General features: G+C 55.6%; 11 protein-coding genes across 11 annotated transcripts; 6 read left to right on the plus strand and 5 right to left on the minus strand.

Annotated features, from left to right (window-relative positions):
* Positions 1–804: 804 nt before the first annotated feature.
* On the plus strand, positions 805–4,195 carry BZA05DRAFT_375881 (uncharacterized protein). Its single transcript, XM_051481800.1, has 2 exons — positions 805–1,386; positions 1,440–4,195. The coding sequence occupies exons 1-2, from the start codon at positions 1,063–1,065 to the stop codon at positions 3,948–3,950; spliced, it is 2,835 nt and encodes a 944-aa protein (XP_051337660.1). The 5' UTR covers positions 805–1,062; the 3' UTR covers positions 3,951–4,195.
* Positions 4,196–4,285: 90 nt separating this feature from the next.
* BZA05DRAFT_403358 (PHF5-like protein) lies at positions 4,286–5,197 on the plus strand. The gene is made up of 2 exons (XM_051484194.1): positions 4,286–4,681; positions 4,806–5,197. The coding sequence occupies exons 1-2, from the start codon at positions 4,384–4,386 to the stop codon at positions 4,832–4,834; spliced, it is 327 nt and encodes a 108-aa protein (XP_051337661.1). The 5' UTR covers positions 4,286–4,383; the 3' UTR covers positions 4,835–5,197.
* BZA05DRAFT_91897 (uncharacterized protein) lies at positions 5,119–5,685 on the minus strand. Its single transcript, XM_051488799.1, has one exon. The coding sequence runs from the start codon at positions 5,555–5,557 to the stop codon at positions 5,255–5,257; it is 303 nt and encodes a 100-aa protein (XP_051337662.1). The 5' UTR covers positions 5,558–5,685; the 3' UTR covers positions 5,119–5,254.
* Positions 5,686–5,813: 128 nt separating this feature from the next.
* BZA05DRAFT_340209 (uncharacterized protein) lies at positions 5,814–8,896 on the minus strand (the record flags this gene model as incomplete). The annotated part of the gene is made up of 5 exons (XM_051480962.1): positions 5,814–7,172; positions 7,206–8,129; positions 8,187–8,335; positions 8,410–8,522; positions 8,586–8,896. The coding sequence occupies 5 exons, from the start codon at positions 8,894–8,896 to the stop codon at positions 5,814–5,816; spliced, it is 2,856 nt and encodes a 951-aa protein (XP_051337663.1).
* A 3,657-nt stretch (positions 8,897–12,553) lies between these two features.
* On the plus strand, positions 12,554–14,921 carry BZA05DRAFT_91955 (uncharacterized protein). The gene is made up of 5 exons (XM_051488800.1): positions 12,554–13,776; positions 13,846–13,935; positions 13,986–14,044; positions 14,111–14,236; positions 14,295–14,921. The coding sequence occupies exons 1-5, from the start codon at positions 12,869–12,871 to the stop codon at positions 14,687–14,689; spliced, it is 1,578 nt and encodes a 525-aa protein (XP_051337664.1). The 5' UTR covers positions 12,554–12,868; the 3' UTR covers positions 14,690–14,921.
* A 209-nt stretch (positions 14,922–15,130) lies between these two features.
* Positions 15,131–15,899, minus strand: BZA05DRAFT_446517 (uncharacterized protein; the record flags this gene model as incomplete). Its single annotated transcript, XM_051487082.1, has 2 exons — positions 15,131–15,216; positions 15,395–15,899. 2 exons carry the CDS (start codon positions 15,897–15,899, stop codon positions 15,131–15,133), a joined length of 591 nt encoding a protein of 196 aa, XP_051337665.1.
* Positions 15,900–16,177: 278 nt separating this feature from the next.
* Positions 16,178–17,017, plus strand: BZA05DRAFT_91958 (surfeit locus protein 5 subunit 22 of mediator complex-domain-containing protein). Its single transcript, XM_051488801.1, has 3 exons — positions 16,178–16,235; positions 16,304–16,368; positions 16,437–17,017. The coding sequence occupies exons 1-3, from the start codon at positions 16,196–16,198 to the stop codon at positions 16,719–16,721; spliced, it is 390 nt and encodes a 129-aa protein (XP_051337666.1). The 5' UTR covers positions 16,178–16,195; the 3' UTR covers positions 16,722–17,017.
* On the plus strand, positions 16,842–17,621 carry BZA05DRAFT_403371 (dihydrofolate reductase-like domain-containing protein). Its single transcript, XM_051484195.1, has one exon. The coding sequence runs from the start codon at positions 16,906–16,908 to the stop codon at positions 17,548–17,550; it is 645 nt and encodes a 214-aa protein (XP_051337667.1). The 5' UTR covers positions 16,842–16,905; the 3' UTR covers positions 17,551–17,621.
* BZA05DRAFT_375895 (Cwf15/Cwc15 cell cycle control family protein) lies at positions 17,622–18,939 on the minus strand. The gene is made up of 4 exons (XM_051481801.1): positions 18,647–18,939; positions 18,082–18,586; positions 17,795–18,013; positions 17,622–17,735 (listed from the first exon to the last, which is right to left on the minus strand). Exons 1-4 carry the CDS (start codon positions 18,661–18,663, stop codon positions 17,718–17,720), a joined length of 759 nt encoding a protein of 252 aa, XP_051337668.1. The 5' UTR covers positions 18,664–18,939; the 3' UTR covers positions 17,622–17,717.
* On the plus strand, positions 18,928–20,036 carry BZA05DRAFT_355811 (ribosomal protein S5 domain 2-type protein). Its single transcript, XM_051481395.1, has 2 exons — positions 18,928–19,148; positions 19,218–20,036. The coding sequence occupies exons 1-2, from the start codon at positions 18,985–18,987 to the stop codon at positions 19,957–19,959; spliced, it is 906 nt and encodes a 301-aa protein (XP_051337669.1). The 5' UTR covers positions 18,928–18,984; the 3' UTR covers positions 19,960–20,036.
* BZA05DRAFT_403374 (chloride channel) lies at positions 19,998–23,536 on the minus strand. Its single transcript, XM_051484196.1, has 10 exons — positions 23,017–23,536; positions 22,753–22,959; positions 22,646–22,690; positions 22,170–22,590; positions 22,046–22,119; positions 21,893–21,992; positions 21,369–21,842; positions 20,970–21,321; positions 20,418–20,912; positions 19,998–20,351 (listed from the first exon to the last, which is right to left on the minus strand). The coding sequence occupies exons 1-10, from the start codon at positions 23,402–23,404 to the stop codon at positions 20,292–20,294; spliced, it is 2,616 nt and encodes an 871-aa protein (XP_051337670.1). The 5' UTR covers positions 23,405–23,536; the 3' UTR covers positions 19,998–20,291.
* Positions 23,537–26,957: the final 3,421 nt, after the last annotated feature.

The following is a 26,957-nucleotide window of genomic DNA, read 5'->3' on the forward strand; positions in this document are numbered from 1 at the left end:
GATCGAGCCCATTTTTGGGCCCTTCAGGTTGGAACTTGGCATCAATACCGACACCGGCCCTTTTTTTTAGCCCGGCTGTCCAAATTTTAGAACAGACCGTCGTAATTTTAGGAGATTTAGACCATCACTCGTGTGATGTATCTACGACCCACTATTTACGTTTAGACAACGGGACATTTTACGGTTTACCAGGCTTTTTTTTTGTTTTCCTGGCGGCCCTGGCGGCATTGGGGTGCTCAAAAGCTTGTTTCCCCGCTAATGTAGGCCTTCCGTCACTGGAGCTTTCTTTTGCCTTCTTCCTAACGAATTTGTACATAGCAGATACATAAAATTGACCCCGTTCCCCAGCATGAGGTTTTCCCGAGCCGCTTAGCCATCCCCGGGGCGGGCCGTTGGATAGCGACAGCTTGTCAGCTTCCCCTCATCTATATTTAGTCCCTGTAGGGCCAGCTCTGGTCGGAGCTTTGACTTTGGACGAGTTTCAGGTATTTGTGCGGTCTACCATTGGGGTCTATGACGATTTGGAACCAAGAACATATCATACTTACATTTACCTATACAGTCCCCGCGGGGCCATCAGCGATCCTGCACTGGATTGCTTTTCGATTGGTACTCTAAATGGCTGCTGCCTTCTGATGAAAAAAAACTAAAAAACAAAGACAATTCAGCGGTGTCCAATCACCGCTTCCGCTGACCGTTACCGCCTGATAAAATGTTCGCCGGTCGACCCCAAACAGCGTCGCACAGAAGATATGACACACGTATGTACGGTACTGTGCAGAGGAGGCCTCGTGCGGGGTGTGAGGGGAATTGGACAAAAGGCCAGCCCACCCCCAGCCCCCATTGCGGACGGTAAAACGTTCAGCATCCAGCATCCAGCAATCTCAATCAAGCACTCGTCCAAACCCTCACTTTCTCGACAAATCACCTCCAAGGCTACATAGATAGTCTTTCTGCCTGACCGACGCTAGAGCTTGAGCTTCTATATACTCTACTCGATATAGTAGATAACCAAGTACCTTCAGCCTTAGATACCCGTATTCACCCCGCACACGAGCAAAAATGTCCAACCTTCCCCCGACGGGCCCACGGCGTTTCACGGGCCCGTGCAGATTCTTCCTCGAAAGCTCCTGCAACTTCGGCGAGAACTGCAGGTTCTCGCACGACGTCGCTGCGGCGCCGGCAAATAAACAACAGCGACCACCACCACCACCGACCAGAGGTCGGGGTTCGGGACGGCGTCGTGGAAGGGGCGGCAGACCAGTGCCGACTGGAAATAATTTCCCGACGAACATGAACCCCACCACCACCGGGGCGGCGCAGCTAGAAATGGCGATCAAGGAGCTTCTGGTTGGTGTCAAGAAGGGGAAAGAGGGGGAGATAACGGTTTGTTTTCCCCGGTGTTTGATATGTGGAGGCTGTGGCTAATGCGGACTTAGAGACGGTTTGTGGAGCAGCCTCCACGGAAGGAGCCAGAAGAGTCCCCGCACCAAGACAAACTGATGGGCGGGTACATGGCGGTCCGTTTCGGGCCCGGCTTGGAAATCTTAACCATCCAGTCCACGGACGTAACCTCGCCTTCGGCGGTGATCGAGGGCCTACCCAAGAACACGTCGATGCAGGAGGCGTTGACTATCGCACGCGAGTTCAAACCCGATCTGCCGCCGCAGGCGGTGAGGACCTTTGTGCGTGGGGACAAACTGCAGGCAGTGGTGAACTATGACGACGTCCTCGTGGCGGATGCCGCGATCAAGGCGTTGGATGGAAGGAAGTGGAAAGATGGGACGCTGGCGGCCAGGGCGTTGAAACCCACGAGCGCCAGTGATGATGTGACGAAGATCCAGTGCTCCTGGTTTCAACCTGCCAAAGCTGCGTATCTGCAGTTCTCGCAACAGAGCGAAGTAGATGCTGCGGTTGCTACGGCTGGAAGGATCAAGGAGATTCGCGGGCAACGGTATAAATGTCTACCGCAACCGCCGCGGCCGGGGACCCGGTCGCACAGGGTTTTGCTGGTCGGATTGGATCGGGCGACGACTGAAGTTGATCTGCGCGGTATCTTCACTTTCGAGTCGCTCAATATGAAGGAACCAAAGTTCGATGTCTCCCGCGATGATGTCGTGGCCTATGTTCGCAGCCTCTTTGATGGGACGAAGATTACAGACTGGAAGATTGTATCCCACCCGGCTGACAGCAAGCAGAGGGTCCTGATCGATGTTGAGAGCGCCGACCATGCCAGAAAATTCTACCGGGAGAATGATGGCAAGAAGCATGGCTTCTTGGGTAACACCACACTGAATATCAATCTCTCGTACAACGCTACCTTCCGCATCCCCGTCGACATCTTCAAGGCGGTCAAGGAAGAGGTGGTAGCTCTGGAGGTGGCCGAGCGGACGAAGGAACGAGAGATTGTGCGCGCAGGAAAAGCGAAGGAGTGGGACGCAGGCGACGACTCGCCGGCCCGAGTTGTGATATACGACCGCTACGTGCCAGTAACGGTGCGGATCTTCGGCCGAGGTCGTCCCGCCGTAGTCCGTATCAAAACGGCCATGCAAAAGCTGCTCCGCGGCGAGATAGTCTGCGATGAAGACGGACGAGCCATGTGGAATCCCACACTTAAGGGAATCGATGGTCACAAGGTCATGCGCGAAGTCAAGAACCGTACTGGTGTCCATATCAATCTCGACATCAGGAGCAGGACCATGACGCTTTACGGTACGCAAGAGCAGCGACAAGCGGCAAGGATGATATTGGCGGAGCAGTATCGGCTCCTGCTGGGTCAACAACATGATATCCCTTTGTCGGGACAGTCACTATGGCTTGTGCATCGAGGAGGTCTGGCCGGGGTTCAGAAACTTCTCGGAGCCGACAAGGTTATACTCGATCTCCCGAACAGGCGTCTCACCGTTACATGCAGCCCTGCGGTGATCGAGGAGGTCAAACGCCTTCTGCGCCAGCCTGGGGAAATCCATCGCTATGGAGGAGTGATGAACGGGGATGCCGCCACCGGAGGAGGGGAAGACGACTGTGCAGCATGTTTCTCCCCGGCCGAGCAACCTACCAAACCTCCCTGTGGCCACGTCTATTGCAAGCTCTGTGCGAGCGAGTACATTAACTCGACGATCGATACATCGACCTACCCTATCGTGTGCTTCGGCAACGAAGGAAACTGCAAAACGCCGTTCCCACTCGCCTTTATCCGCAGCCTCCTCACGAATGCAGATATGGACCGCCACATCACCCAAAGTTTCTCATCCTACATCCAAACTCACCCAAAAGAGTATCACTTCTGCCCGACGCCCGACTGCGGAACCGTCTACGGCGTGACCACGACCGGCAAAGTCTTCACGTGCTCACAATGCTTCGTGGGGATCTGCACCACGTGCTGCACCGAAACGCACGACAACCAGACGTGCGACGAGTTCATGAGCGCGACCAACCCGGAGATCAGCGAGCAGCTGTTCCAAGGGTGGCGCGGCGAGCACGACGTCAAGAAGTGTCCGACGTGCAAGAGCTACGTCGAGAAGAACGAGGGCTGTCACCACATGACGTGCAAGTGCGGCCAGCACTGGTGCTGGCTGTGCTTCGAAACCTTCCCCGACGGCGACCAAACAATCTACGCCCACATCGAGAGCGCGGCGTGTGTCGCCCGCCAGCGCCAGCAGACGGGGCTGCCGCAGGAGCCACCGCCGCCACCGCCGCCGTGGGAGTACAGGGCGGATTTCTTTGCGGAGCTGGGGCAGGAGGGTGTGGCCAGGGCGAGGAGGGAAGATATAGAGCGGATTAGACACATCCGCGCCGCCGCCGCCGAGCAGGAGGACGCACGGCGGGAGATGGCGGAACAGTTGTGGGCTCGCGAACGCCTACGGCGTGAGAGGATACGACAGGCGGATGAGCAAGCGGAACGTGAAAGGAGGAATGCCAGCGGTGGTGGGTTCTGCGCAATCATGTGAGAGAGTACCTACGTTGTACTTGTACTCCGCCGCGCGCGGGGTGCCGTTTCTGTTGCCTTCGTACTTGCTCCCTATATTGATCGAGGTTGGAATTTTCTCTAGCTATCTATCTATCTATCTTATTTATTTTTTCAAATCTGTTGGGTGTGAATTTGTCTTGTTTTGCTTTTGGACCATTCTGTCTGTCTGTCCGGCGTGGCGATCTGCGAGGAATCTAGTTAGGAATTTGAGTTTTATATTGAGTCAATCATAGGCACTCACTCTACAATTAGCTCAATCACGTGCACGCGTCTTCACTCTAGTCAAGCCTTGGTCACTTTACCTTCACGCAACCTCACCACCAACAACACTCTCCACTTCACTTCACTTCACTTCACCACCACCACCCTCACCACCCTCCTCCACCCACCCCCTCACAACAACCACCACCACCATGTCCCGCCACCACCCTGACCTAGTAATGTGCCGCAAGCAGTCTGGGATCGCGATCGGGCGTCTCTGCGACAAATGCGACGGCAAGTGTCCGGTATGCGACAGCTACGTGCGGCCGACGACGCTAGTGCGCATCTGCGACGAGTGCTCGTTCGGCAACTACCAGAACAAGTGCGTGGTGTGCGGCGGCGAGGGCATCAGTGACGCTTTTTACTGCTTTGAGTGCACGCGACTTGAGAAGGATCGCGATGGGTGCCCGAAAATTATTAATCTGGGCAGCTCGAGGACGGATTTGTTTTGTAGGTGCTCCCAATTGCGAGCCCCCGGTTCCCAGAATTGCAGACTGCGGAGACGGTGGTGGAGGCGGTGGTGGAGGTGTAAGAGGGAGAGGGAATACGTGCTAATACATGACGCGAATTGCAGATCAAAAAAAGAACTTCAGGAATCATTGATACGACGACGACCACGACGACGACGCGTACGGCCGATGCGCACCCCCGGTGCACGAAGACTGCGGTGTACTACCTTTTACCTCCCCCGACACCCACAACCACCTACGACCTACGACCTACCTCCACTACCTTTCTGTACTGTACAATAGGCGGGCTCGATTTCGTTTCGTTTCGTTTCTCTGTTGCGGCCTATACTTTAGTTTTGGCGTTCATACTACATACCTATGTCATACCGTGGGCTCTAGGATGCGTTTTATACTGTAATTGCATGTATTGGTTGTTGTCTGGCTTCTCTTTGTATTTGCATACTTGCCATAGCCATAACCATAGCATTGAGCGGGATCAAGCATCAAGCATCGTTCATCACTCAGTCAATGCGACGACATTTGATACCTAGATCAAACCAACCATTTCCCCCCTCTATAGACAGTAGGCATACCTAAGTAGAGCTGAGCATGATTCGTACACGAAAAACGGGAAGGAAGGAAGAATAAAAAAAAGCACACAAACCACAACAACCACCCGTTCCCCATCGCCACGCCCATCGCCATCTTCGGACACAAAAAAAAGGTGTATATTACAACAAAAAGAAACGAGGAAAAAAAGAATGAAGGAAGAGAAGAAGAACCGCAACCCCAGGCTTGAAAACTGAAACAGAAGAACCCCCCGCCCCGCGCGCCTCCCGCACCCCGCACTCCGCCGCCGCCCCCAACTCGCTCCCATGACAAAAAGAAAAAGGATGCTGCAGCCGCTTGGTATAAGAAATTTACCCGTAAATGACAAACAGAAGGAAAATCAAAGGATTGTTGGTGGTGACGGACTAAACGGAAATTATGACACAAAAAAAAGCAAAGGGGATAAAACGCCATGGACACACACAGATCAGTGTCGTGTCCAAATCTAAATCGCGGAGTAGAGTACAGTGGGTGGGTGGTAGTATTTTCGTGTTGGAAGGGAAAGAAAGACAAAACCGCATGACCTATGGAGCATGATCGGAAGTGGGCGCAACAACAACCTCAATCTCCTTCTGCGCTGCTGCCACCTCATCGTTCTCAGCCCCATTCAACTTCACGATCAACTTCATCTCCTCGACCGCACTGCTGACTTCGGGCACCTCGGCTAGCTGCTCCTCTTTGGTGTTACTTCCGCGGCGACTGAAGGACGGCTTGTGGACCAACTGCAGTGTCGACGTCGATGATGTTCCCAATTCCACATCATCCCTCTTCGAGACCGTCGCCTGGCTCTCACGCCTGCTGAAGCTCATGGCGCTGTGCATGCTCTCAGTTTCGCCGCCGCCACCACCGTGAAGAGTGCCTGCGTCGGAATCCGCTTGGGTAGATTTGTGACGCTTGAGGCGGTCCTCGGGCGATATGCTCTGCCATTCGGAGCCGAAGGTGATGACGCTCGCCTTCTTGCCGTGAACCGTGAAGCTACCGGCAACGCGCGCGAGTCCTTCATCGGTACTCACCTTCTTCTCGGGTGTGACGGTATTCTCCTCGCCGTTGGACTTGCCCCTGCGATGGCCGATTCCCTGGCTCTCGCGTAGGGTACGCTGGAGGCTTCTGCGTACACTGGGTCGGCTCTCTCTGCCTTTGCCTTTGCCCTTGTCCTTTCCGCTCTCCCGGTCGTCATCATCCCGGTCGACTCCCAGGCTGGAGTGGTGAGATCTCGCTGGGCTGATCGATCGGCGACTGTCGGTGGTATCCATACTGTTCTGTCGAGAAGACCGACCAAGCATCCTGGCTGACGAGCCTGAAGGTGAACGAGGCCTAGGCACAGCGGACAACGCCGACTCTCTTCCGGTGCGTTCGTGCGGCGAGCCGGCGTGATCGCGATCGGTGGAGGGAATGCTCTTGTGACTGCTCGTCACGTGTGAAGAGCGGGACGAGACGTGAGACAACTGTTCGGTGGCCTGCGGAGAAAAGATGGCTTGTGTTGGAGTCTGTGTTCCGGAACCGGTATCCATGGTGGGAGAGCCGTGCGCGGACGGGATCGGAGATATACGAGACGATGGAATCGGTGTGGTGATGACGAGATCCCTCTTGACTTGTTCCTGCACGGTCTTGCGTTCTTCGTCCAGGTCGAGAGCGAGGATGTCGCGATGGCACCGCAGCTTCCACATCTCCATCCGTACCCACTGCAACTTGGCCGCGAGCGTAGCTGCCGCCATGACCACCTGTTCTCTCGTCCTGGGCTGGATCGGTGTGAGGATGGTCAAGTGTCTACCGTTCCTGAGATGGGTTTGCAGTTCCCGGTTCGCAGTGGCCAGACGCTCCTCCGAATCAAAGATCCTCTTCTGGACGACCTCCCTCCTTCTGACGATTATCTCGGCGGCCAGCTTGTGATCGATCCCCCCTCTGATTATCGATACTTCCCCGGTGGGTGTGATCACCGAGTGGCCGTTTGGCGATTGCTGAGCGGTCTCCATCCGCCGGATTCCCCTCAGGCGTTGTCCATCATAGTTCCCACCGACGACCCCGCGCATGCGCACACCAGCCGTCCGGAAGGTAGCCGCATAGTTGAGTTTTGCCAGCCAATCGTTCATTTCCACCTCAGAATCCGCAATGAAATACTCCTGGATTCCGCCGTGCCTGATGAAGGCGAAAGCATTCTTATGCTTCTTGTAGTTCTTATCCAGCAGCGCGACGGCATCGTCGGTCGATATCTGTGCGTCCGCCTTAAAATCCTCGAGCGGCGGCTTGAAGATGACCGGTGTACCAGGCCCTAGCTTGTGATGTTGCTCGTATTGATGCATCAAGCTCTTGATCCAGGTGATGTTGCGGAAGAAGTACAGCTGGGATCCCGTCAGGATGGCACCCCACTCGTGCCATGGACTCCTCGTCTTCTTCTTCTTGAGCTCCTTCCGCCAGAGCAGTCCGACTTTCGTCACCTTCATCTCCACGACTCCGGGATCCGCTTGCTCGGGATTTTCCGTCGATTGTTGCGTCATGAAAGCGTCGGGTCGCGAACGTGCCGAGACAATCTGCAGTACTGCCGACTTGAAGAAGGCATTGTGCAGGGATGTCATGTCCAGTCGGGAAGCGGTCCCTGTGTACGAGTACGGGTCGTCGAATTGCACGACATCCTTCAGGCTGGCCCGCAAAAGATCCAGTCGGTTCTCAATGATCAACAGGTATGGGTCCACCGGCTCTTTGATCCGCTTCCCATCATACGAGTTGACGGCACGGTGAAACATGCTCTTCTTCGGACGATGGGGTACGATCTTCTGGCCATTGATATCGAACTCATCTTCCAGGCGAATGAACGGAGTGTAAATGATGTTGGCATAAAAGCACTTGAGAGGAAATATAAGTCAGCTAGGTGCTCGAGTGATACATAGTGATGACACTACCTCCAGAATGTCCTTCGAAATACCCTCCTTGTCGAGGGCTCTCGAGGTGTTTTTGACATAATCCGCCTTCTGCATTTTGTGCTTGTTATTCTTGTTGAAGAAATCGGTGTGAAGCATAATCAACGAAAAAGCAATGTAATATGCTTGATCTGCGGGACGGGGAAATGATACTCAGCAAAGCTAATCTCCAGGGATGACCATGAGAGGGGGATATTAATCTAACCTCCATCCTTGTAAACGAAAGGATTGCATTCGTGATAACGGTCCGCAAACGCCTGCAGGACGCGGTCTATCTGTTGCGTTTCCGAGGGCAATTCGACTTCCATGAGAAGTTTTCTGGAAAGCACCAATCAGTAAACCGAAACACACGGTAGTAGTAGTTTCAAGGAGTAGACCCACCGTAAAGCCATATCCATGGGATCGTTCTCAAAGTCAAATGTTTCCATGTATGCCTTGAGCACAGCCAGGTGGAACGTATCACCGTTTCGCGCCAATAGCGAAGCCACAACGCTCTTGCTCATCGCTTCGAACAGTTTCGACAGGTATACGGGCGGGGTATCTTCGTCATTCCTCTCCGGGATGGATATCTCGTGCGACGCTTTCCCGGATGGAGGCGCCGAGAGGGCAAGTTGTGGCTGTGGGGAAGAGGTCCGTGATGTGGAGCTGGAGAACGGCGGTTCACTATCCCGCCGTATTCGCTCGAGCAACATTCCGCCGAAACTGTTCCTCCCTCTGCCTTCACCGTGCTGTTCCAACGAGGACATGGTCGAACTCCGGCCCCGTCGTTGGAGGCTGCCCGCCCTGAGCGCTGGGGAACCCGGGCTGGAGCGGCCGGAATTCGCCGATGCGATCGAGTTGGACCGCAGGACGGGTACACTGCTCGCCGTCAACATGGTAGAAGTCGACGCCGGGTTATCGAAAGGGCCAGTTTTGGTCGGGCTTCCCGGCTGAGACATGGAAACCATGGAATGCCGGCGCCCGGATGCTAGTGACCGGGGAGTGGCAGAGCCATCGTGGTCGTCGTGGGACGAACTCGCGCGGACATCCGAGGGCCGACTCGGCAAGGGGAGTGGGAAGAGAGGCGCATCCTTCTTCCTGCGTCGCGGTAGCCGGAAAAAGGTGGTGGTAGTGGTCGTGTGTGTGGTAGTGGTCGTATGGAACGCGATGGTCTGGTCGCCCGAACTGACAGTCGAACGCGAGGATTCCGAGAGCCTTGGAGGCGGTAAGGGTAGCGGTAGCGACGAACTCTGATCGTCGTAAGGCGGTGGTTCCGTGGTCAACGAAGACAGAGTGGACTGGGCGGAGTGAGCACCACTGCTGCCGTCGGGACGTTCCGGTTCGTCAAAGGTGACCCTGCTGAGTCGCATGCTCGAACTGTTCCTACTCGAGCTCTGTGTGCGCTGTTTGGACAACGAGCTACGAAAGAGGGGCTCGGTATTACTGTGCACCGGCGCCCCCGCCCCTGCCGCCGGCCGCTCCTCCTTCTTGCGCCACAAGCGCATGGTACCCGAACGTTTCGGCAGCACGGTCGACGACGAGGAGGATGATGCCGCCAAAGGAGACATGAGATCGTCGGTACCGGATGTCACGTCGTTCGTAGGAGCCGTGGTGATGATCGCGGGCGGGTGGGGGATGGGCGGAGGGTTCACGTCGCGTGCTCTGAGGCCAAGCGCGGAGTCGGAAGCATTTCTGAATCGTGAGAGACTGAATCGCGGGCCAGCCTTATTGGACGGAGGGGATCCGAAGATCCTGATAGCGGGGGAACCCTGGAGGCCCACCGTAGCTGCGGATTGCGGTCTGCGATCGGCAACGGCGGCGGTGGCTGTAGCTGTAGCTGCAGAGGGGGCGACGGTGGATTCGGTGGTCTCGGGAAGAGGAGGATGGCGTGGGATATGTTCGCTGGAGCGAGCCTGCGCTAGGGCTCTGATGGCATCGAGACTGCGACGCGCTCGAAGGTCGGTATCGCTTTTGCGCTGATTTCGCTTGAACATACTTTCTCGACGGTTACTTGGAAGTTGATCGATCGACCGATCGATCGACCGACTGGCCGACTGACTGGTTGACTGATTGGGAGTTGAGGGTGGAAGGGGGGGGTTCGACGAAGAGAGTATCTATGGGGGGAGGGGGGTTCGACAGAGTTCCGAGAGATTCAGGAATATCCGTGCAGACCTGTGTCACACGTGGGGTGCAGAGAATGAAATGTTTCGAATCGCTAAAGCGTGTGTATACCGCAAACGGCGATGTGGTCGCCGTCGACGTTAGCAGCAGTGGTGGTGGTAGTAGTAGTCGGGGGTCCGGGGAGGAAGGATTCGGAAGGGGGATATAGGTGGTAGAGGCAGTATAGTATGTAGTGCCCGGGGAATGGAGGGGGGGTGGTGTTGGAGGTTCGGGTTGGTCTCTTAGGACATTCCTGATTCTGATTCTGATGTTTTTTTTTCTCCTTCTTTCTTTCGTCTTCCGTTCGGGGTTCGAAAGTATCACGATTGGAATGTCAGGTTCGGTCTAGGCATACTAGGGGAGCAACGAAGAACGGAGGGTGAGGTGGTGAAGGAGACGAGGCGGAGAACAGACGGCGAGGAAATATCATCGAGATACGTGGGAGGACGAGTGTCAGAGCGAAAGGAATGTACGTGGGTTGGGGGGGAAGAGTGGGGAGGGGGGATATGGATATGGGTATGGGGGGTGGTCAGCCCGTGGGCGTGGGTGGTGGGAGTGAATGAGAGTAAAGGTGGGAGGAGGTGGAGGACGACGGGGATGGGGAAGCGGGAATGGGGGGAGAGGGGGGAGGTGCAGTGAGGAGAGTGAGCGAGTGTGAGGTCGAGTAGATACTTCTGAGTTTGGTTTGGCTGTGGTCCAGTCCCGTAGCTAAGGTAACTTAGGGCCGTTGAAACGGAAGGAGTAAAGGGACATAACTCTAACAGCAATTGCAGGTTCAGCCAGCCTGCGACCCCAACGCTCTCGGACAGCTCGTTTACCGGTTGACCAGGAACTCATACAGCAATCCAACTAGTTGCCGTCTAAGCTCTGCGCGCTTTCATCTCCCATCTCCCACGTCCCATCTTCCTCCTTCCGCTCTGTTCTTACTACATACCGGCATCCCATCGTACGCTCCACGTGCGCCGGAGACGGTCCGGCCACCTGTCCGCCGAATTGCAGCGTGCTTTCCACCTCGTCGAGACAAATCTTCACGACGCAAGAGTGCTTTCGGCCGGAAAATTGGTTCTCTCCGACTCGTTCTCGGGATGTTTTCCTGTTTCTGTTCCGGATCCGTGATGAGTGTCCAACTATCTGTAAATACGGCTGGGCATCTGGTAGCTGCGTACGTACGCACACCGTTCGATTGCTGACGTCAGGATCACAGTACAGCACAGTATCTACGGTACGATACAGCAAAAGTACACGTCCGGCGTTGCGGTGGAGAAGATATGTAGATAGAAAGGTAGGTGCTGTACTTGGGTGCCCGTACAAGAATAGGCAGAGCACCTACTACGATCTATAATACCCTCAGCCCTGTAGCTACCTACTCTCATACATACACACCCCGAATCCGAAACCTCCACAGCTTCAGCTCGCTTCATCCACGAGTTGGCAACGAGAGGCCGAGACACCCCATTGACCAACGCAGTAACGAGAGTGGGCACAGGCCCCTCTTCAAGGAGGGAAAGTTCTGCGCACCACCAGTAGATAGTACTCGTAGCGACTCTGGATACTTATCCGCAGTGGCCATCCAGCGTCAATGGGGACTCTCTTTACAGGTTTCTCCATCTCATAGGTACATACATACCTCCATACCTCCATACCTCCATAGGCACCTCTACGCTCCTCCATCGCCGCCTTGCCATGGGATGCACCGTCCAATGGGAAAAATTCGACCGAATAAGTTTAAACGGCCAAACGAGATGCGCACCCTCGGCAGTATCCACGTGCGGAGTATATACCTTCTTGGTTACCGGTAGTCTACCGTGGTCTAGACGGATGGATGGTGGATGCATGTTGGAACCACGGTATGATATCTACCGCCCCCGCCCCAGATTCTCCAGAGCTCTCACCCACCCTCCTTCCCGGCTTATCATCCAGAAGGCCGTAGTACAATACACGCGCATACGTAGCCCGTCTATGTGGAGTAAGGTGCTCTAGGCACCAACGTCCCGGGTAAAACGAAAACGGCGAATGAGGAGGAGAGAAAAGTTTGAAGATGGGGAAAGAGTGGGGGAGAGACAGCTGTTTGTTAGTTACCGGTGTGTAGAGCGAAATACCTATCGACAACTACCGGTACTATGGCACAGAGTCGGCTTCGCCCCCTCCCCTCTATGCGGAGTAGTTACAAGAGGTGATTCTGTCTTCGCACGGAGTAATTCATCAACGCATGTTCCGTGACACTCGCACTACCACCGTGTAAGCAGGTTTGCGGCTATGCATGAATCGCTAGAGTACATACACGGCTGTACTGTTGGAGACTAGAGTAGGGACTCATAGCTATCATACCGTAGTGGACTCTGCACAGTGCATAGGGTGCCTATTCTAAGCGCAGACCGTCGAATCGACGTCAACCTGACCACCGACCAGTTCTCCCCCATCTACATACGATCACGACAGCAGATACCTTCGGAGATCGTCCGAATTCCCAACAACGATAACAAAAACAACACCACGCCCGAGCATACCATACGTGCGCGCCCAACATGCAGCTGCGGCAGTGCATCCTATTCGCGGCCGCGCTCCTGTTCCTCGAGTGTGTGGCCGCCGCCACCCTCCAGAAGCGGGACATCCCATTGCCGCCGACCTCCGCCGGCGGCGCGGACAAGACCTTGGGCTGGACGGACCGGCTTCGGCGGATATTCCTGCGGCCCTCTGGGGCGGCTCCGCGCGGACTACCGGCGGGCGAGCGCACGGTAGCGGGAGCGGGGCAACAGGCGTTCTCGCACAATCTCTCACGGTACGTCAATGACGTCGTGTTGCGGTTCAACATTACCGGGCGCGACGAGGCGCAGGCGATGGCCGAGGCGGTGAACATGCTGTACCTCGACGTGTGGTCGGCCACGAAGGACCACGTCGATATCCGCCTGCAACGCGGCACCGTGCCGCTGCTGCTCGATCTGCTGCCCGCCAGCATGCACGACTCCCATACCGCGCTGATGCATAACATCGCCCGCGAGGCGCTCGAGACGTACCCCGGCGGTATGCAGTCGCCGGTCCCGCATCCGTCGGTCACCAAAATGTTTGAGCCGATCGGGAAGGAAAAGGCAGAGGCCCTATTCTTTCAGGACTATCGTCCGCTCAAAGTCGCCGTCGCTTGGATGAAGCTGCTGGAGTCCCTGTTCCCCGCACATGTCGAGCTCATCACCATCGGCAAGAGCTTCGAGCAAAGGGACATCCATGCGCTAAAGGTGGGAACCGCCCATCCCGACGGGAAGCAGAAGAAGGCCGTCATCGTCACCGGCGCCGCGCACGCGCGGGAGTGGATCACCGTGTCGACCGTGTCGTATCTGGCCTACTCCATGATCACGGGCTTCAGTCGTGGCGATCGCGGGATCGACAACATGGTGAACCAGTTCGATTGGATCTTCCTTCCGACTCTGAATGTGGACGGGTTGGTTGCATCCGAACACCCCCTTTGGAGGATGGAAAAAAGAACCAGCGATTGACGGGGCTCGTTCAGATATGCGTACACCTGGGAGCAGGATCGGCTGTGGAGGAAGAACAGACAGCCAACGTCGCTAGCGTTCTGCAAGGGAATCGATCTCGACAGGTAAGACGGGTGCCGTATCCATCCGCTCCCGAAACTTACACGTTTACCAGAGCGTACAACTTCCACTTTGACGACTCGCCGCAATCGTCGTCAAATCCGTGTAGCGAGAGTACGTTCCTCACCGTTGTACACGTACACCCCTTCGCCGTCACACAGCGATACTGACATGTCTCAGTGTTCCCCGGCGGCTTCCCGTTCCAGGCAAAAGAGGCAAAGGTGTTTGCCCACTGGGCGGAAAAGCTCCTCAAGAACGGCACCAAGATCGTCGGGTTGCTCGATCTGCACTCGTACTCGCAGCAAAGTACGTGTCCCTGTTGTTGCTGTCGTACGGAATCTCATGACCTCTGACCACTGCCTAGTCCTGTACCCGTACTCCTACTCCTGCGACGTACCACCGCCCGACCTCGAAAACCTCGAGGAGCTCGGCATGGGGCTAGCCAAAGCGATCCGCCTGCGATCCGGCGAGCACTACGAGGTGACGTCTGCCTGCTCTGGCACCGGCTTCGCCGGGCTGATCCCGGGCACGACGGGCAGTGGCAGCATGCTAGACTACTTCTACGGGAAGCTCCACGTCCCATTCACTTACCAGATCAAGCTGCGCGATACCGGCTCCCATGGCTTTCTCCTGCCAAAGGAGAATATCGTCCCGACTGGTGAGGAAATGTTTAGTATGCTCAAGTACTTTTCCCAGTTCCTCCTCGATGATGGGAGTCCTACCCTGGCGAAGGCGGCGAAGGCTGCGGATGAGCTGTGAGCTGTGAGCTGTGATGATGTGGAAATTTTGGGGGTGGGAGTTGTGCTTGCTTGCTTTTTGTTTGATTGTCTGCGCTGAGTCACTTGTGGACGCCATCGTCCCCCCCTCCTCTCACAAACTTGGGGATGTGAATGTGGACGGAGATTGAGATTGAGATTGAGATTGTTTTTTTTATTATCCCCGTGTACTTCACTTTCACTTTCCGTGCATTTATGAAGGACAACCATCACCCCCATCCTTGGCTGACGATGAATGCGGAGTTTTGCTTTGGGGGTGCGCTCATGTAACTATCGCGCAATTGTTGATTCCAATCTACCTAATTGAATCTCGATACTTGTTGGACTTGCTGGTCTTGTGTAGTCGGATCATGATTTGTCAATCGTGTGGTGGAACCGATTCGCTCTTGATAGTGTTTAGCTATAAGGGTCTACGAGCTAGAACTTAGGCGTCAGGCTCACCAAATATGGGCACGAATCGCCGTCTGATGGGAGAAACACCATCTTCATCGTCACCGCTACCGATCACCACTGAATATCACTCGCAACATACCCTCCTCCCCTCCACCCCCCTCAAGTCCAGACCTGCTGGATTCCAGGTACCACTGCATAAACAACCTCACCTCCGCCCATCACTTAGCCCAGCATCACCACTTCAACCTCCTCCACCACCTCCCGCCCTTCCCCCCCACCTTCCCACCCATCCCACCCTCCGTCTCAAACGCCGGGTTATAATGCAGTGGCTCTCCCCTCCTCCTACGTTCATTCTTCTGCGTATTACTAATCCTAGGCGTGTACGCCTCTCCATAGTACTCCCTGGCCTCGTGCTCGTTCAAATACCTTAAGATATCATAATCCGAGTCCCTCGTCATCGCGGCATCCCTCGCGCCCGTGGTCGCGCCCTCAACCTTGATCTTCCCGCCGGCGGCCTCGAACGCCGCGTATGAGGACCGCAGTGTGTGGTTCTCGAAGTCGGCGAGGTACACGGTGATCCGGCACGCCGAGATGGGAGCGGAGAGGAGGTGGGATAGACACAGTGTGTCGATACCCGCCGCCGGGCCCATGATGAAGTTGTGGGATTGAGAGACTGCGAGCTGGAGAAAGGGGAGGTAGTGGGTTTCGAAGAAGTGCGCGGGTGGCGTTATGGGCCCGGAGATGAACGCGGTAAGCGGCGGCGGCGGTGGGGCGGGCGCGGCAGAGGCGGGGGTGGGCATGGTTTGTGGTTTGTGGCGTGCGCGAATGGAGCTTCGTAGGGCTGATGGTTGTAGATACATAGCGTAAGGGTTAATGGAGCGCCGCAGCCTGCAGGGCTGATGGTTTTCCCACGCTCGCTCGCTCGTTCGGTTGCTGCCTGCCGGGGCGCTATGCAGACTCACAGTGTGCGTCCGCCTGTGATGCCACGTGATTGCGTGCCTGAACCAGGACGGAGACGGGCTCACTCGTGCTGGTAAACCTTTACATCACACATCACACACTACACACTTGACATCATACATCACGATTCACGACGATGAGCTACGATCCCAACGCTGGTTACCGCGCGCTGCAAGGTGGCATCCCCCTGCCCGCCTCCCCCGCTACGACGTACTACAACCATACTAACCCCCTCCCGCTCCAGGCCGCGTAAACGCCGACACCGAGACCCTCTTGAAGCGGTTCGAGAACATCGCGATGCTGGCACCGGTCCTCCCCCCTCCCCCTTCCCCCTCCCCACATATTCCCCTCCGCTCTCCAACTAACACCCCCCGCAGGTTGAAAACAAAGACAAAACCATCGCGGCAGCAGAAGCGTACCAGATCGAGACGCACGCGTCGTCGATGATCCGGGCGGCGGAGGACCTAGTGGCGCTGACGCGGCAGCTGAAGGAGGCGTGGTTGTTTGGGCAGCTTGGCGGCGGGTTTGAGGGCGGCACTACGGGGGCCGATGCCGATGCGGTGGTCGTGGGCGAGATGCTAAGGAGGAGGGGGACGGAGAGGGTTGATAGTGAGGTGGTAAAGGAAAAGGAGGGGGGAAGGGAGGTGGTTATGGAAGGTTGAATCAAGTACCAACGTGAAATGACCGGACCGTGACGCGTGGAGTTATTGGCCGTGTAAAGTACATTGACGAACGGCGGCGGCGGCATCGTTGAACACCGCACGCCGCAGAGCCCCACCCCACCATACACCCCACCATCCTTCCCCATCCGCCACCACCTCCACCACCACCTCCCATCACGCAACAATGACCACGCCCAAACCACTCACCCTCATCGTCGCGGCCACGGGCGCGCCCACGCTCGGCATCGGCCGCAACGGCGCGCTGCCCTGGCGGCTAAAATCGGAACTCTCCTACTTCGCGCGGGTGACGAAGCGGCTCCCCGGTGGGTCCGCCAATACAGCGAGCACGGCCCAGAACGCCGTGATCATGGGCCGCAAGACGTGGTTCTCGATACCGCCACGGTTCCGTCCGCTGCCGGGGCGGATCAACGTCGTTCTCTCGCGCGATGCGGCGCTGGACCTTGGTGTGCCCGGCGGTGCTGGCGCGGGCGCAACCACCGCCACGTCGGTGGACGATGCGCTCGCAAAGTTGGTGGAGCGCGGCGAGGCCGTCGGTACGGTTTTCGTTATCGGCGGTGCGGAGGTCTACAAGGCGGCGCTGCTGCACCCGCTCGCGCAGAATGTGCTCCTCACTAGGATCGATACGGAGTTTGAGGTGGACACGATTTTCCCCGTGCAGTTGACGGCCGAGGGGAGTGGGTGGGCGAAGGCGAGCTGGGAGGCGCTGTGTAAATTTGTGGGCGAGGAGGTGCCGAAGGGCGTGCAGAAGGAGGAAGGGGTGAAGTTTGAGTACGAGTTGTGGCAGAAGCAGAAGGCAGATGATGAGTAGCATATGTAGCGATGGATCATGGCCTCACGAGAACGAATCAACCCAGATGCAAGCTGGAATTACATATGGCAGTCTGGTCTGTAAAAAAATAATCACTCCCGAAAATGAACGTAGAATGGAATGAACGCTCGCTATGGTTATACACATTTATCCCACTTTCCGCTCCATCAACGGACGTACTTATTCTACACGAGTTGGTCAGTCGATGGTAGCCAGCGGTAAAGGAATCCAGGATCGAACTCACCATAAACTTCTTGTGAAAGTCGGATCTCAAGAGATCGTTGACAAACTCCTTCTTCTTGCCCCTCTCATCCGTACCGCGCGCTTGGTTCTTGAAGATGACGTCGTCATCCCATCTCCGCTTAACGTTGAAGTCCGCCGCAGATTTCGGGTTCAGCAGCGGGTTTCCTCTGGCGATATCGAACTCCTTCTGTGCTTCTTCGGCCTCTTGTTTCTCCCGCTCCTACCACGTGCCACCGTGTCAGCATCGCCATCCCCTGTCACAACAGTCATCCCACCAGGAAAACAAACCTCCTTCTCCCTCTGCTCCGCACGCTCTCTCTTGATCTTCTCCAACTCCCTCAGCAGCTCCGCAGTTTCATCCTCCTCGTCATCACTGTCCTCCTCCTCCTCACTACTGCTATCACCATCACCATCGCCGCCCCCGCCCTCGCCATCCGAGTCCGCATCAATATCCCTCGTCTCCTCCAGGATCTTCCTCCGTTTGACCTCTAGATCGGCCTCAGCCCCGCCCTCACCATTCTCGTCGACCGGCGCATTCTCGAGCGCACGCTTATTAGACGGGCTAGCAACACCGCCGTCCTTCTCCTCCACGCTCTTCCCCTTCCCTCCCCTTTTCGCGATCGCGGCCGCCTCGGCGACCAGTAGCTCGGCGCGTAGGTCGCGGACTTCGCTGTCGGCTGCTCCGCCCTGCCCCGGCTGGCGCGTCTTCAGCTTCGTGTGCGCGGGTAGCAGGCGTTGGTGGTACGCGGGCCCTTTGGGAAGCTCTTTGCCGCGCGCTGGGTCGAAGGTCGGTCTGCACGGTGGATGGGTCAGCGGGTTTGTGCAAAAATGAATAGATGGGTGGGTGGGTTACCTGTGGGCTGTAGTCATTGTTGCAAAGGTTACTGGTTGTGGTGTTGGTGGTTGTGGTGGGCTGTCTTAGGAAATCTAGTGGTCGATGGTGGTGGTTGTGTTGGTGGTTGCTGCTGTCGTAATTATGTGTCTGTCCTTCCGTCTTTCTGCCTGTCTGTCGCGAAAGGAAAGATCCCCTTCTTGACGGCTTTCCTCGCGTGCAGCGTGCGGCTGGCTTATGTAACACCGCAGTGCCACTAGCACCCTAGCTTTCCCTTAGCGGGAGCGAAACGAAATGGGTAGCATGTATAGTGGGACACCTCCGTCCACCACCACCACCGTCAACCACCACAATTCACAATGCCAAAAGAGCTCGACCCCTCCACAAACGAAAAGCTCTTCATCCTCGATGCGCTAAAACAGGGACACCGCCTCGATGGCCGCGATTTCGACTCCTTCCGCCCCCTGGAACTCACGTTCGGTCGCGAATACGGCCTCGCCGATGTGCGACTTGGGAAAACACGGTACCGCCCCTCAGAACCACGCATCTCCTCCGGCTGGTATAGTTGGCGACTAACACAGCCGGCCTGCAGAGTTCTAGCGCGAGTCTCAGCGGACGTCGTCCAGCCCTTCTCGGACCGGCCCTTCGAAGGGATCTTCACAATCACGACGGAGCTCGGTCCGATGGCCTCACCGGCCTTCGAGACGGGACGATCGACGGAGCAAGAAGTGCTTCTAGCACGTTTGATCGAGAAGTCCATCCGGCGATCCAACGCGATCGACACAGAGTCGCTCTGCATCGTAGCGGGGCAGCGGTGCTGGCACGTCCGGGCGGACGTGCACTTCCTGAACCACGACGGGGGGCTGGTGGATGCGGCGTGCATCGCGGTCGTCGCCGCGCTGCAGCACTTCCGCCGCCCCGATGTCAGTGTCGACGGCGAGCGCGTCACCATACATACCCTTGCCGAGCGCGTCCCCGTCCCGCTGTCGATTCTCCACGTGCCGATCTGCGTGACGTTTTCGTTTTTTGAGGGGGAGAAGATGGAGGACGCTGAGGAGGGCGAGCCGCTGTTTCTGATTGATGCTGCGCTGCAGGAGGAGCAGCTGAGGGATGGCGATATGACGGTTACTCTGAACAAGTTTGGTGAGGTCTGTCAGGTTGCGAAGGCGGGTGGATTGCCTATTGAGGCCGTGGCCCTGCATAGGTGCATGCGTAAGGCGCTGGTCAAGGTGGAGGAGATTACGGCGTTTATTGCGAAGAGGCTCAAGGAGGATCACGACGAGAGGGTCAGGAGGGATAACCTTCTGGAAAGTACGGCCGAAAATGAACGGTAGATCACCATAAATGACCATGGCGCGAGTGAGATCACACACACACACACACACACACACACACACACACACACACACACGTACAAGTCACGATCACCAGCACATTGCTCTACAATCCCCTCCATCTCTATTGCAATCTAAACCTAGCCCGCCGCTGCTATCAAAGGGGATATCAAATGGACAAACGAATACAGGAACCAGTGAAGGTGAATTTGCTGGCGAGGGAATAAACAAAGAAGACGCCAATGCTATGCCCAGATGCATTAACATTATAACCAAAGACAAAATGCATACTGAATCCTACCCGCCTAGCCCATGCTGCCTCATCCCCGCTCTCATGTTGCTCGACCCTCGTGCACTTCCTTAAGATACTTTACAAACGCCTTCTTGTGAACCTGCGGGCAAGAACTATATTAGCAATGGGAATACTCCAGAAACTAGGAATAGCCACAATAACATACCACGCCAGCAAACTTGCCATCCCGTAGGACACAGAGATACCTGAGCCCCAGCTTGGCGAAGCACTCATATACCAGGTCCATGGGAGAATTCCTCTCGAGGGCCATGGGGGCAGGATCAATGTACGGGGTAAAGTCCGTAGGATCCTTGACAGAGCCATCCTCATCGGAAGACAAGTAATCGTCTCTAGGGGCCATCAAGCAGAACTCGTCTTCCTCCTCACTCAGCCTATCGAGGCCGTACTCCAGATCGGGAGCGGGGATCAAGCCGACCAGGACTCCGTCGCGGAGGATGGGAAGCCCACCGTCGAGTTGGCCGGCTGATTGCAGGAGCTTCAGCTTTGCGCGGAGCTCGCTGGCGATGATTAGGGAGGACTCTGAGATGTCGATTACTCGATCCATTTTGAGACGTGGACAGATGTCGGCCAGGTGCGATGAGAATACCGGTTTGGACTTGGTGTCCAGGTAGGGATACGAGTTCAGGTCGGTCAGGAGGTCCTAGCGGAAAGATTGTTAGCACCGAATGGCCTCGAAAAACCTCACAGCAAGACTTACATAGATACTCAACGGCTCAATCGCATCAGCAGTCCACTTGGAGACAAGAACAGCCAACGAAAACGGCAGGACGTGATCCAAACTTCCCGTCAACTCGAACAGGATTACCGCAAGAGTAACGGAGAGTCGAGTGACTCCACACATCACAGCTCCAGCACACACCATCGCGTAGACTCCAGGGACGACGCACTTGCTAGGCGTATCGACTCCACACGAAGCGAATATGGCCGAGTCCGGGAAAATGTAGTAAGCATACTCGACGGTCAGTCCCACAGCGTGCCCCATGATACCACCGATCACCATGGTGGGAACGTAGACACCGGCCGGGACTTTCGTTCCGAACGTGATGACGCTTCTTGACGTTAGAAAAGACCCAAGGAAGGATGAAAGGTCACATACGTCAGGAAACTCTTCAGAGCAAGGGCAATCAGGAGGTAAATGATAGTGCCGGGTATCTCATCGGGCTTTGGGCAGAGTCCCGAGTTCTCCGAAGGGTTTGCAGAGCAGGGACTAGCAAGTTCAAACAACAGCTCACTGACTGCCAACCTCACATATCGGTTCCAATACGAAAGGAGACCGGTGATCAGAGCCACGAAAGCCAGCTCCCAGACTGGGTGAGACTTCACCAACTTGTTTTTCCTGAAGGTCGTTGCCCAGTACTTGCTAGCCTTGATGAACATGGCACCGTAGACTCCACCACAGACACCGAGGAAGACGAAGACGAACAGCTCGAAGAAATGCCAGTCTGTGACGTAACGGACTTGGAACAGTACAATCTTTGATGTTCCATAGGGATTCAGGAACTTCAGAGACAGTGCAGCCACGATACAGCAAAAGAATGTTCGGAAAAGCGTCTTCGCCGGGAAGTAGTAACTGCCACGGCTTTTAGCATGGAACAACTGGCGGTGAAGCACACTACCCACCTCACTTCCTCCAAACTGAACAGGACACCTCCGATGGGCGCACCAAAAGCGACAGCCACTCCACTTGCTGCACTCGCACTGAGGATCTCTCGTCGTTTTGCTACGTATCGATGAGCCACCGCATGAAGACACAGTTAGGGGGTTTTTATATACCGTCATTGTGGTTGTATTTGGAGAACAATCGACAGGCAATATTACCAACACAGGTAGCGATATGGACAAAGGGTCTATAGACGTCAGGAACAGCCGCACACACACAAGACGTACTGATACTGACCCTTCTTTGCCCAAGCTCATGCCGGAAGACACACTCAGGATCAAGGCGAAAGTTTTGACTACCAGAGTCTTCAAGCCAAGATATCCATGGAGAACGAATCCGGACAGAATAACTTTGACTTCCGCAACTCCACTGCCAGCGGCTGAGTAATAACTAATAGGCTCGGACATGACTGGTTCGCGAACAGTTGACGAATCCGAGCTATTCGGAGGAGCGTTGATCTGCGACAGGTCCTCATCCACCGTATGGATTTGGAGCGCACCCGGGAGCACTGTCCGGGTGGTCATGGTGAGGAGCGATGCCAGAGTCGCCAAAAACACGGTGAGAAAAACATATACGGCAAAGTCTATCCATTCCACGGGTGTTTCGGAACCGGCGATGAGTTTTGACCAGTGGTTCCACATGGGACAGAATTCGTTCGCTGCATCCACATTAGCAGGTTTCACCGGGCACTAAGGTTAAAGGTTTCCACGAACAGTCCTCGCTCAAGCAGCATTTCCTCTTGCTGTAATACCATGCATCTGTAGCGCAACTGTTAGCGGTGTGTGTCGAAGACAGGGATCGAGACGTCTTTCGCGCGTACTCGTGCAATATCCATCTTTGTAATCGAAAAGGACATTCTCCGTGACGTCCACAAAGAATGCCACGCAAGCCGTCAAGAAACCAATGATCGCCACCAGAATCCAGCCCTGCGCGCCGTCGAACCAAGCCCAGAGCTTTCCCCGGATATCCTGTCTTGCTCGTAGCGCCTTGACGCGATAGGCGTCTTTGATCGCATCGTTAATCCAGTCTAGGGCGTGTGAGTAACTTTATCCGTGCGATGGGGGGGGAGCACCGCGCCACGCACCCGTCGAAGTAAACTGATCGTACCACACGCGGTCTTCCAAGTACGGCTCGTCGCGCTTGTTTTTGAGGTCATACGACGAGAGGGCTTTCGTGAGGCGCTGGGTAAACGACGGCGCTCTACTAGCCCGTGCCGCCATGGGACCCAAGTTGGAGGACTGGTGACGTGATAACCGTGGACGCGGAGTGCCCGGCACAGACGAGTAGCTTCGACGATTGATAACATCGCTGGCACTCAGCAAGCCAGTGTTCTCGTCCGGATCGTGCTGGCTGTTTTGACTCCTATAACTCTTCTGCGATAAGCCAGACGGTCGGCGCCGATGGTGCCGGCCGGCGTGGACATCCGGGGGCGACGTCTCGCGGGACAAAGCCGATCCGCCTCCGTCGTCCATAGGTCCGTCCGTCGGTGACGTTACGTGCGAGCGAGGTGGGGTCGACGGGAGGGGTTTGAGCGTGGCTGGCTGGCCGGCTGGGTGACTGACTGACTGACTGACTGACTGACTGACTGACTGACTGACTGACTGGCCCGAGACTGGTTTAACTTTGGCGACGATACGCCTTTTTCGAACGTGTTCTCAACTTAATGGAACAGACTTAGAACCAAACTCAGAGGGACAAAAAGCGAGAGAGTGCTCCGGGCTGCTGATGCATCTAGGAGAGGGGTGTGGGTGGGGGGGGGGAGGAGGAGCGATAGCGAGTATATGAAGGGGCTGGCTAGGGGTTGGTTATTTGCAGAGCAGTCCCTCGGGGATCCGTACGGTATGTGAGGATATCTACTATGGATCTAGGTATAGAGTAAGTAAGTTATCGAGGCCAGGAAGGTAAAGTAAACAAGCTAGCTCTTTACTATTTAGCAGCCTTAGCACGATATGCCTGTCCCATGCACCCGTGATGAACTCTGAGTGGTGGATGGCCATGGCACATGGCAACCAGTTCTTTTACGATGCGCCAAAAACACTCCCCCCCCGTGCACGCAAATCGTTTGGGCATGGCCAGGTGCGCCGGCTACCAGCTCGCCCGAAGTAACCCCGCAGCGCTATGGATCCACTGGGCGCTCTTGGCCCGGGGTAAAAGACGCGGAGAGCGGAGAACGGGCGGAGAATGACGTCGACGGGCAGCCCCGGGCGGCAGCTCAGACCCGGACCCTGTCGAGATCACGTGCGGCAGCCAACTAGCCTGGTTTCGGCAGGGCTACAACATGCGATGTCACTCGGATAGCAAGCAATGTGAGGTCGATCGTGAGGACGCCGCCAAAGAGGGGCCTAAGCTTTCAAAGAGTCGATACCAAGCATATCCCTAGATAGCTATCACCGCCAGACTGGCGGATGACCGGAAAGATGCCTGAAGATATCCAGTGCAACATATTTACATCACATATCACTCGTGTTATCGGACGGTGGGCCCTATCATCAAGCGCAGATATTGCTCTTCCGCATGGAAACAATGATTAAACAAAGAAACGTAACTATTGCGCCTGCCCAGACACTAACCTTGTGCGGCCCCCACGGCCCGTTGCGCTCAACAAGCGAATACCAAGGAAGATAGGCGGTGATCGCGTGGGATACGGTACGGTACCGGTAGGCACCTACCATACCGTAGGTAAGTACTACTCCCACACATGGCGAAGGGTGTTGCGCATCGTCTTTTGCATAGCATATGTACCAGTCACGGATCTTAGCCACTATGCAACACCCGGACTCCACAGAAAGAAAGCCCTATGATATGACGAATGACCTTCTCCTTTCCATGCACGGCAGAAGCGCATGACAGTTCGTACGCACGAACCGGAAGCGAACATTCTTCACATATTTAATCTATGCACTCGCAAGCAAGAGCCACACTCACACACCGAAAATCTTCGTGTATAGCGTGCTTGGAATATGTAATAATGTCAAGACTCGAGAGCGAGCGAGCAGCGGAGCGCTGCACACGCCGTCCCATCTTTTTTCTTTTTTTGCTTTCTTTCTTTCTTATTGTTTTTACGGCGAGGGATGGCCCGCGGCGCAGCGCAGCCCTTTTTCCCTTTTTCCTTTTTTCCCAGCCGCAGGATTGCAGAAAGTTCAGACTGCATGTTGTTATGTTGCAGAGTGCCCGCCCAGCGCCCGCAACTAGCCCCCAGCATGAAAAATCACACCACATACACTACACTGCCAAACCGAAAATTATTCAAAGTCCAGACTCCGCGTAATATATATGATATGATATGATAGATGAACTGCGCTCCGGTCCCCGGCGCTTGTAACTATGTACGGTAGCACAGGAAAGATCAGAAGGATGTTCCTTTATCTGTGGCACCCATATTTAGATGTTGATGTTGCCGCGCTAAAGAATAACAGTAACGGACCACGGTGCGATGTGCACACTGCAGTGTGGATATAAAAAACTAGTGCGAAAGTGCTGCGGAGTCGATCAAAGATGGATTCGTGCCACCAGACCCTCACTTCGCTCGTCACGTGATGGGCGAAGGGTGCCAAAGGCGAGACAAGATCGAAGCGCTCTCGTATACAAAAAACCCGCTTCCTTGGTTGATTCTCAATGCACCTGAGCATTTCGATCCCGAGACTGTCGGATAACCCACACCGAGAAATTTGATTTTTGTAGGATCACGGCCTACCAGCCATGCCAGTCATGCCAGCGATAACCCTCTCGATCTCGGCGGTCTCAACTTTCAAGTTGAGCTTCATCTGCTGGCCACCCAACAAGCACAGCACTTCTTCAAGCCTTTCTTGCCCATCCCGACGTGGTAACTGCGATGCTCCATACGGTATTCCGGCCAACACTGAACGGGATCGCCCGCGGCTCGTGGCCCGTGGACTGCCAGTAGGTATCCTTCCCATTATGCAGGTACAACTGTCCATGATGGGTGATTGCATTCGCACCCTCATGAACGAACGGCAAGGCCGTGCATGCCGTGCATGCCGTTCCTCTCTCCCTCCTTAGCTTCGGTGTAGGTACATAAGCCGGCGTCCTACATACCAGATGTGGCGTAGTATGTACCAATGCTGGCTGGAACTTGGACTTCCCGACAGCCCGAAGCCGGGGCCCGGGGCCTTTCGCGCCGTCCGTCCGTTCGTCCCTAAGCCGAAGCCGCTCGGGAAGTTCGTATTCCTCAAATCTGTGGGTTCGGCATCGGATAACGTATCTAGGTATTAGTTGGGACCAGCGGGTGTGCCGAACTCACCTGGAAGTTCAGGTAGGTCGGTAGTGGCCATACTCCTCAATGCCGTAGAATAATACCCAAAGCCTGCGTCTATGTTGCTTCCGAATCGATCGGTAGGTGTACCTGCTCCAGCTACATTGCCGCAGTACCGCTGTCAACACGGACGGCTGAGTGCGCAATGTGCTGTAGAATATCAATGACGTGGTGGGTTAGGTACTTCGGATGTCGAGACTCGAACTACCGTACCCACAGAGTAGATTTGCTGGTACCAGTACGTACATCCGGGAGGAAAAGTAAGGAGGGATGTATGTAGGATATGATTATGTTCCGCTTGATTGCAAGGCTCGAGCTGCCTGAAGTAAGGGAGTGGTCCCAGACTCTCAGTATCCGAAGGGGGCTTATGCGTGTCGAGTGATAAGTATGATGTGGACGGTGTTTGCAGGGGCATCCGTGTGAGATCCGCCATGCTTGTTTGTCATGGGACGTAATCGCTACTCGAAACAAAGCCTTCCCCAACGTACTCTATTATTTATTGTGGAGACGGCAACAGCTTCAAGCCCTTCCCGCCCCCCGCCCTCTCCCCGTCCCTGTCGTTTTCATCCACACAAGGACAAGATGGTTTCTATATGGTGGCCCGTGGACCAGGAGGGTGACCGTTGCTTAAGTAGAGAGATAAAGTAGGGTTGCCACTCGTTCGCTTCTTTTTTTCCTTCTACATGCTTCCCCGCAACTCCTTCAGCGGTGGCGACTCTCTACTCGAGGCATCTTCGCGATGAGGTACTTCT

Source organism: Tricharina praecox (assembly GCF_024521635.1).
Source record: "Tricharina praecox strain CBS 144465 chromosome Unknown BZA05scaffold_19, whole genome shotgun sequence".
In the NCBI taxonomy this organism is placed as follows: domain Eukaryota; kingdom Fungi; phylum Ascomycota; class Pezizomycetes; order Pezizales; family Pyronemataceae; genus Tricharina; species Tricharina praecox.

Excerpts from the sequence above, each read along its gene's own strand:
- BZA05DRAFT_375881 (XM_051481800.1), top strand. The coding sequence starts at position 1,063 with ATGTCCAACCTTCCCCCGACGGGCCCACGGCGTTTCACGGGCCCGTGC. Across the intron at positions 1,387-1,439 it reads GGAAAGAGGGGGAGATAACG|AGACGGTTTGTGGAGCAGCC; the intron begins GTTTGTTTTCCC and ends ATGCGGACTTAG.
- BZA05DRAFT_403358 (XM_051484194.1), top strand. The coding sequence starts at position 4,384 with ATGTCCCGCCACCACCCTGACCTAGTAATGTGCCGCAAGCAGTCTGGG. Across the intron at positions 4,682-4,805 it reads CTCGAGGACGGATTTGTTTT|ATCAAAAAAAGAACTTCAGG; the intron begins GTAGGTGCTCCC and ends CGCGAATTGCAG.
- BZA05DRAFT_91897 (XM_051488799.1), bottom strand. The coding sequence starts at position 5,557 with ATGGGAGCGAGTTGGGGGCGGCGGCGGAGTGCGGGGTGCGGGAGGCGC.
- BZA05DRAFT_91955 (XM_051488800.1), top strand. The coding sequence starts at position 12,869 with ATGCAGCTGCGGCAGTGCATCCTATTCGCGGCCGCGCTCCTGTTCCTC. Across the intron at positions 13,777-13,845 it reads CCGACTCTGAATGTGGACGG|ATATGCGTACACCTGGGAGC; the intron begins GTTGGTTGCATC and ends GGGCTCGTTCAG. Across the intron at positions 13,936-13,985 it reads AAGGGAATCGATCTCGACAG|AGCGTACAACTTCCACTTTG; the intron begins GTAAGACGGGTG and ends CACGTTTACCAG.
- BZA05DRAFT_91958 (XM_051488801.1), top strand. The coding sequence starts at position 16,196 with ATGAGCTACGATCCCAACGCTGGTTACCGCGCGCTGCAAG. Across the intron at positions 16,236-16,303 it reads TGGTTACCGCGCGCTGCAAG|GCCGCGTAAACGCCGACACC; the intron begins GTGGCATCCCCC and ends CTCCCGCTCCAG. Across the intron at positions 16,369-16,436 it reads ACATCGCGATGCTGGCACCG|GTTGAAAACAAAGACAAAAC; the intron begins GTCCTCCCCCCT and ends CACCCCCCGCAG.
- BZA05DRAFT_403371 (XM_051484195.1), top strand. The coding sequence starts at position 16,906 with ATGACCACGCCCAAACCACTCACCCTCATCGTCGCGGCCACGGGCGCG.
- BZA05DRAFT_375895 (XM_051481801.1), bottom strand. Across the intron at positions 18,014-18,081 it reads CGGAGCAGAGGGAGAAGGAG|GAGCGGGAGAAACAAGAGGC; the intron begins GTTTGTTTTCCT and ends GGCACGTGGTAG.
- BZA05DRAFT_355811 (XM_051481395.1), top strand. The coding sequence starts at position 18,985 with ATGCCAAAAGAGCTCGACCCCTCCACAAACGAAAAGCTCTTCATCCTC. Across the intron at positions 19,149-19,217 it reads GTGCGACTTGGGAAAACACG|AGTTCTAGCGCGAGTCTCAG; the intron begins GTACCGCCCCTC and ends GCCGGCCTGCAG.
- BZA05DRAFT_403374 (XM_051484196.1), bottom strand. The coding sequence starts at position 23,404 with ATGGACGACGGAGGCGGATCGGCTTTGTCCCGCGAGACGTCGCCCCCG. Across the intron at positions 22,691-22,752 it reads CAAAGATGGATATTGCACGA|ATGCATGGTATTACAGCAAG; the intron begins GTACGCGCGAAA and ends GTTGCGCTACAG. Across the intron at positions 21,993-22,045 it reads CAAATACAACCACAATGACG|CAAAACGACGAGAGATCCTC; the intron begins GTATATAAAAAC and ends ATCGATACGTAG.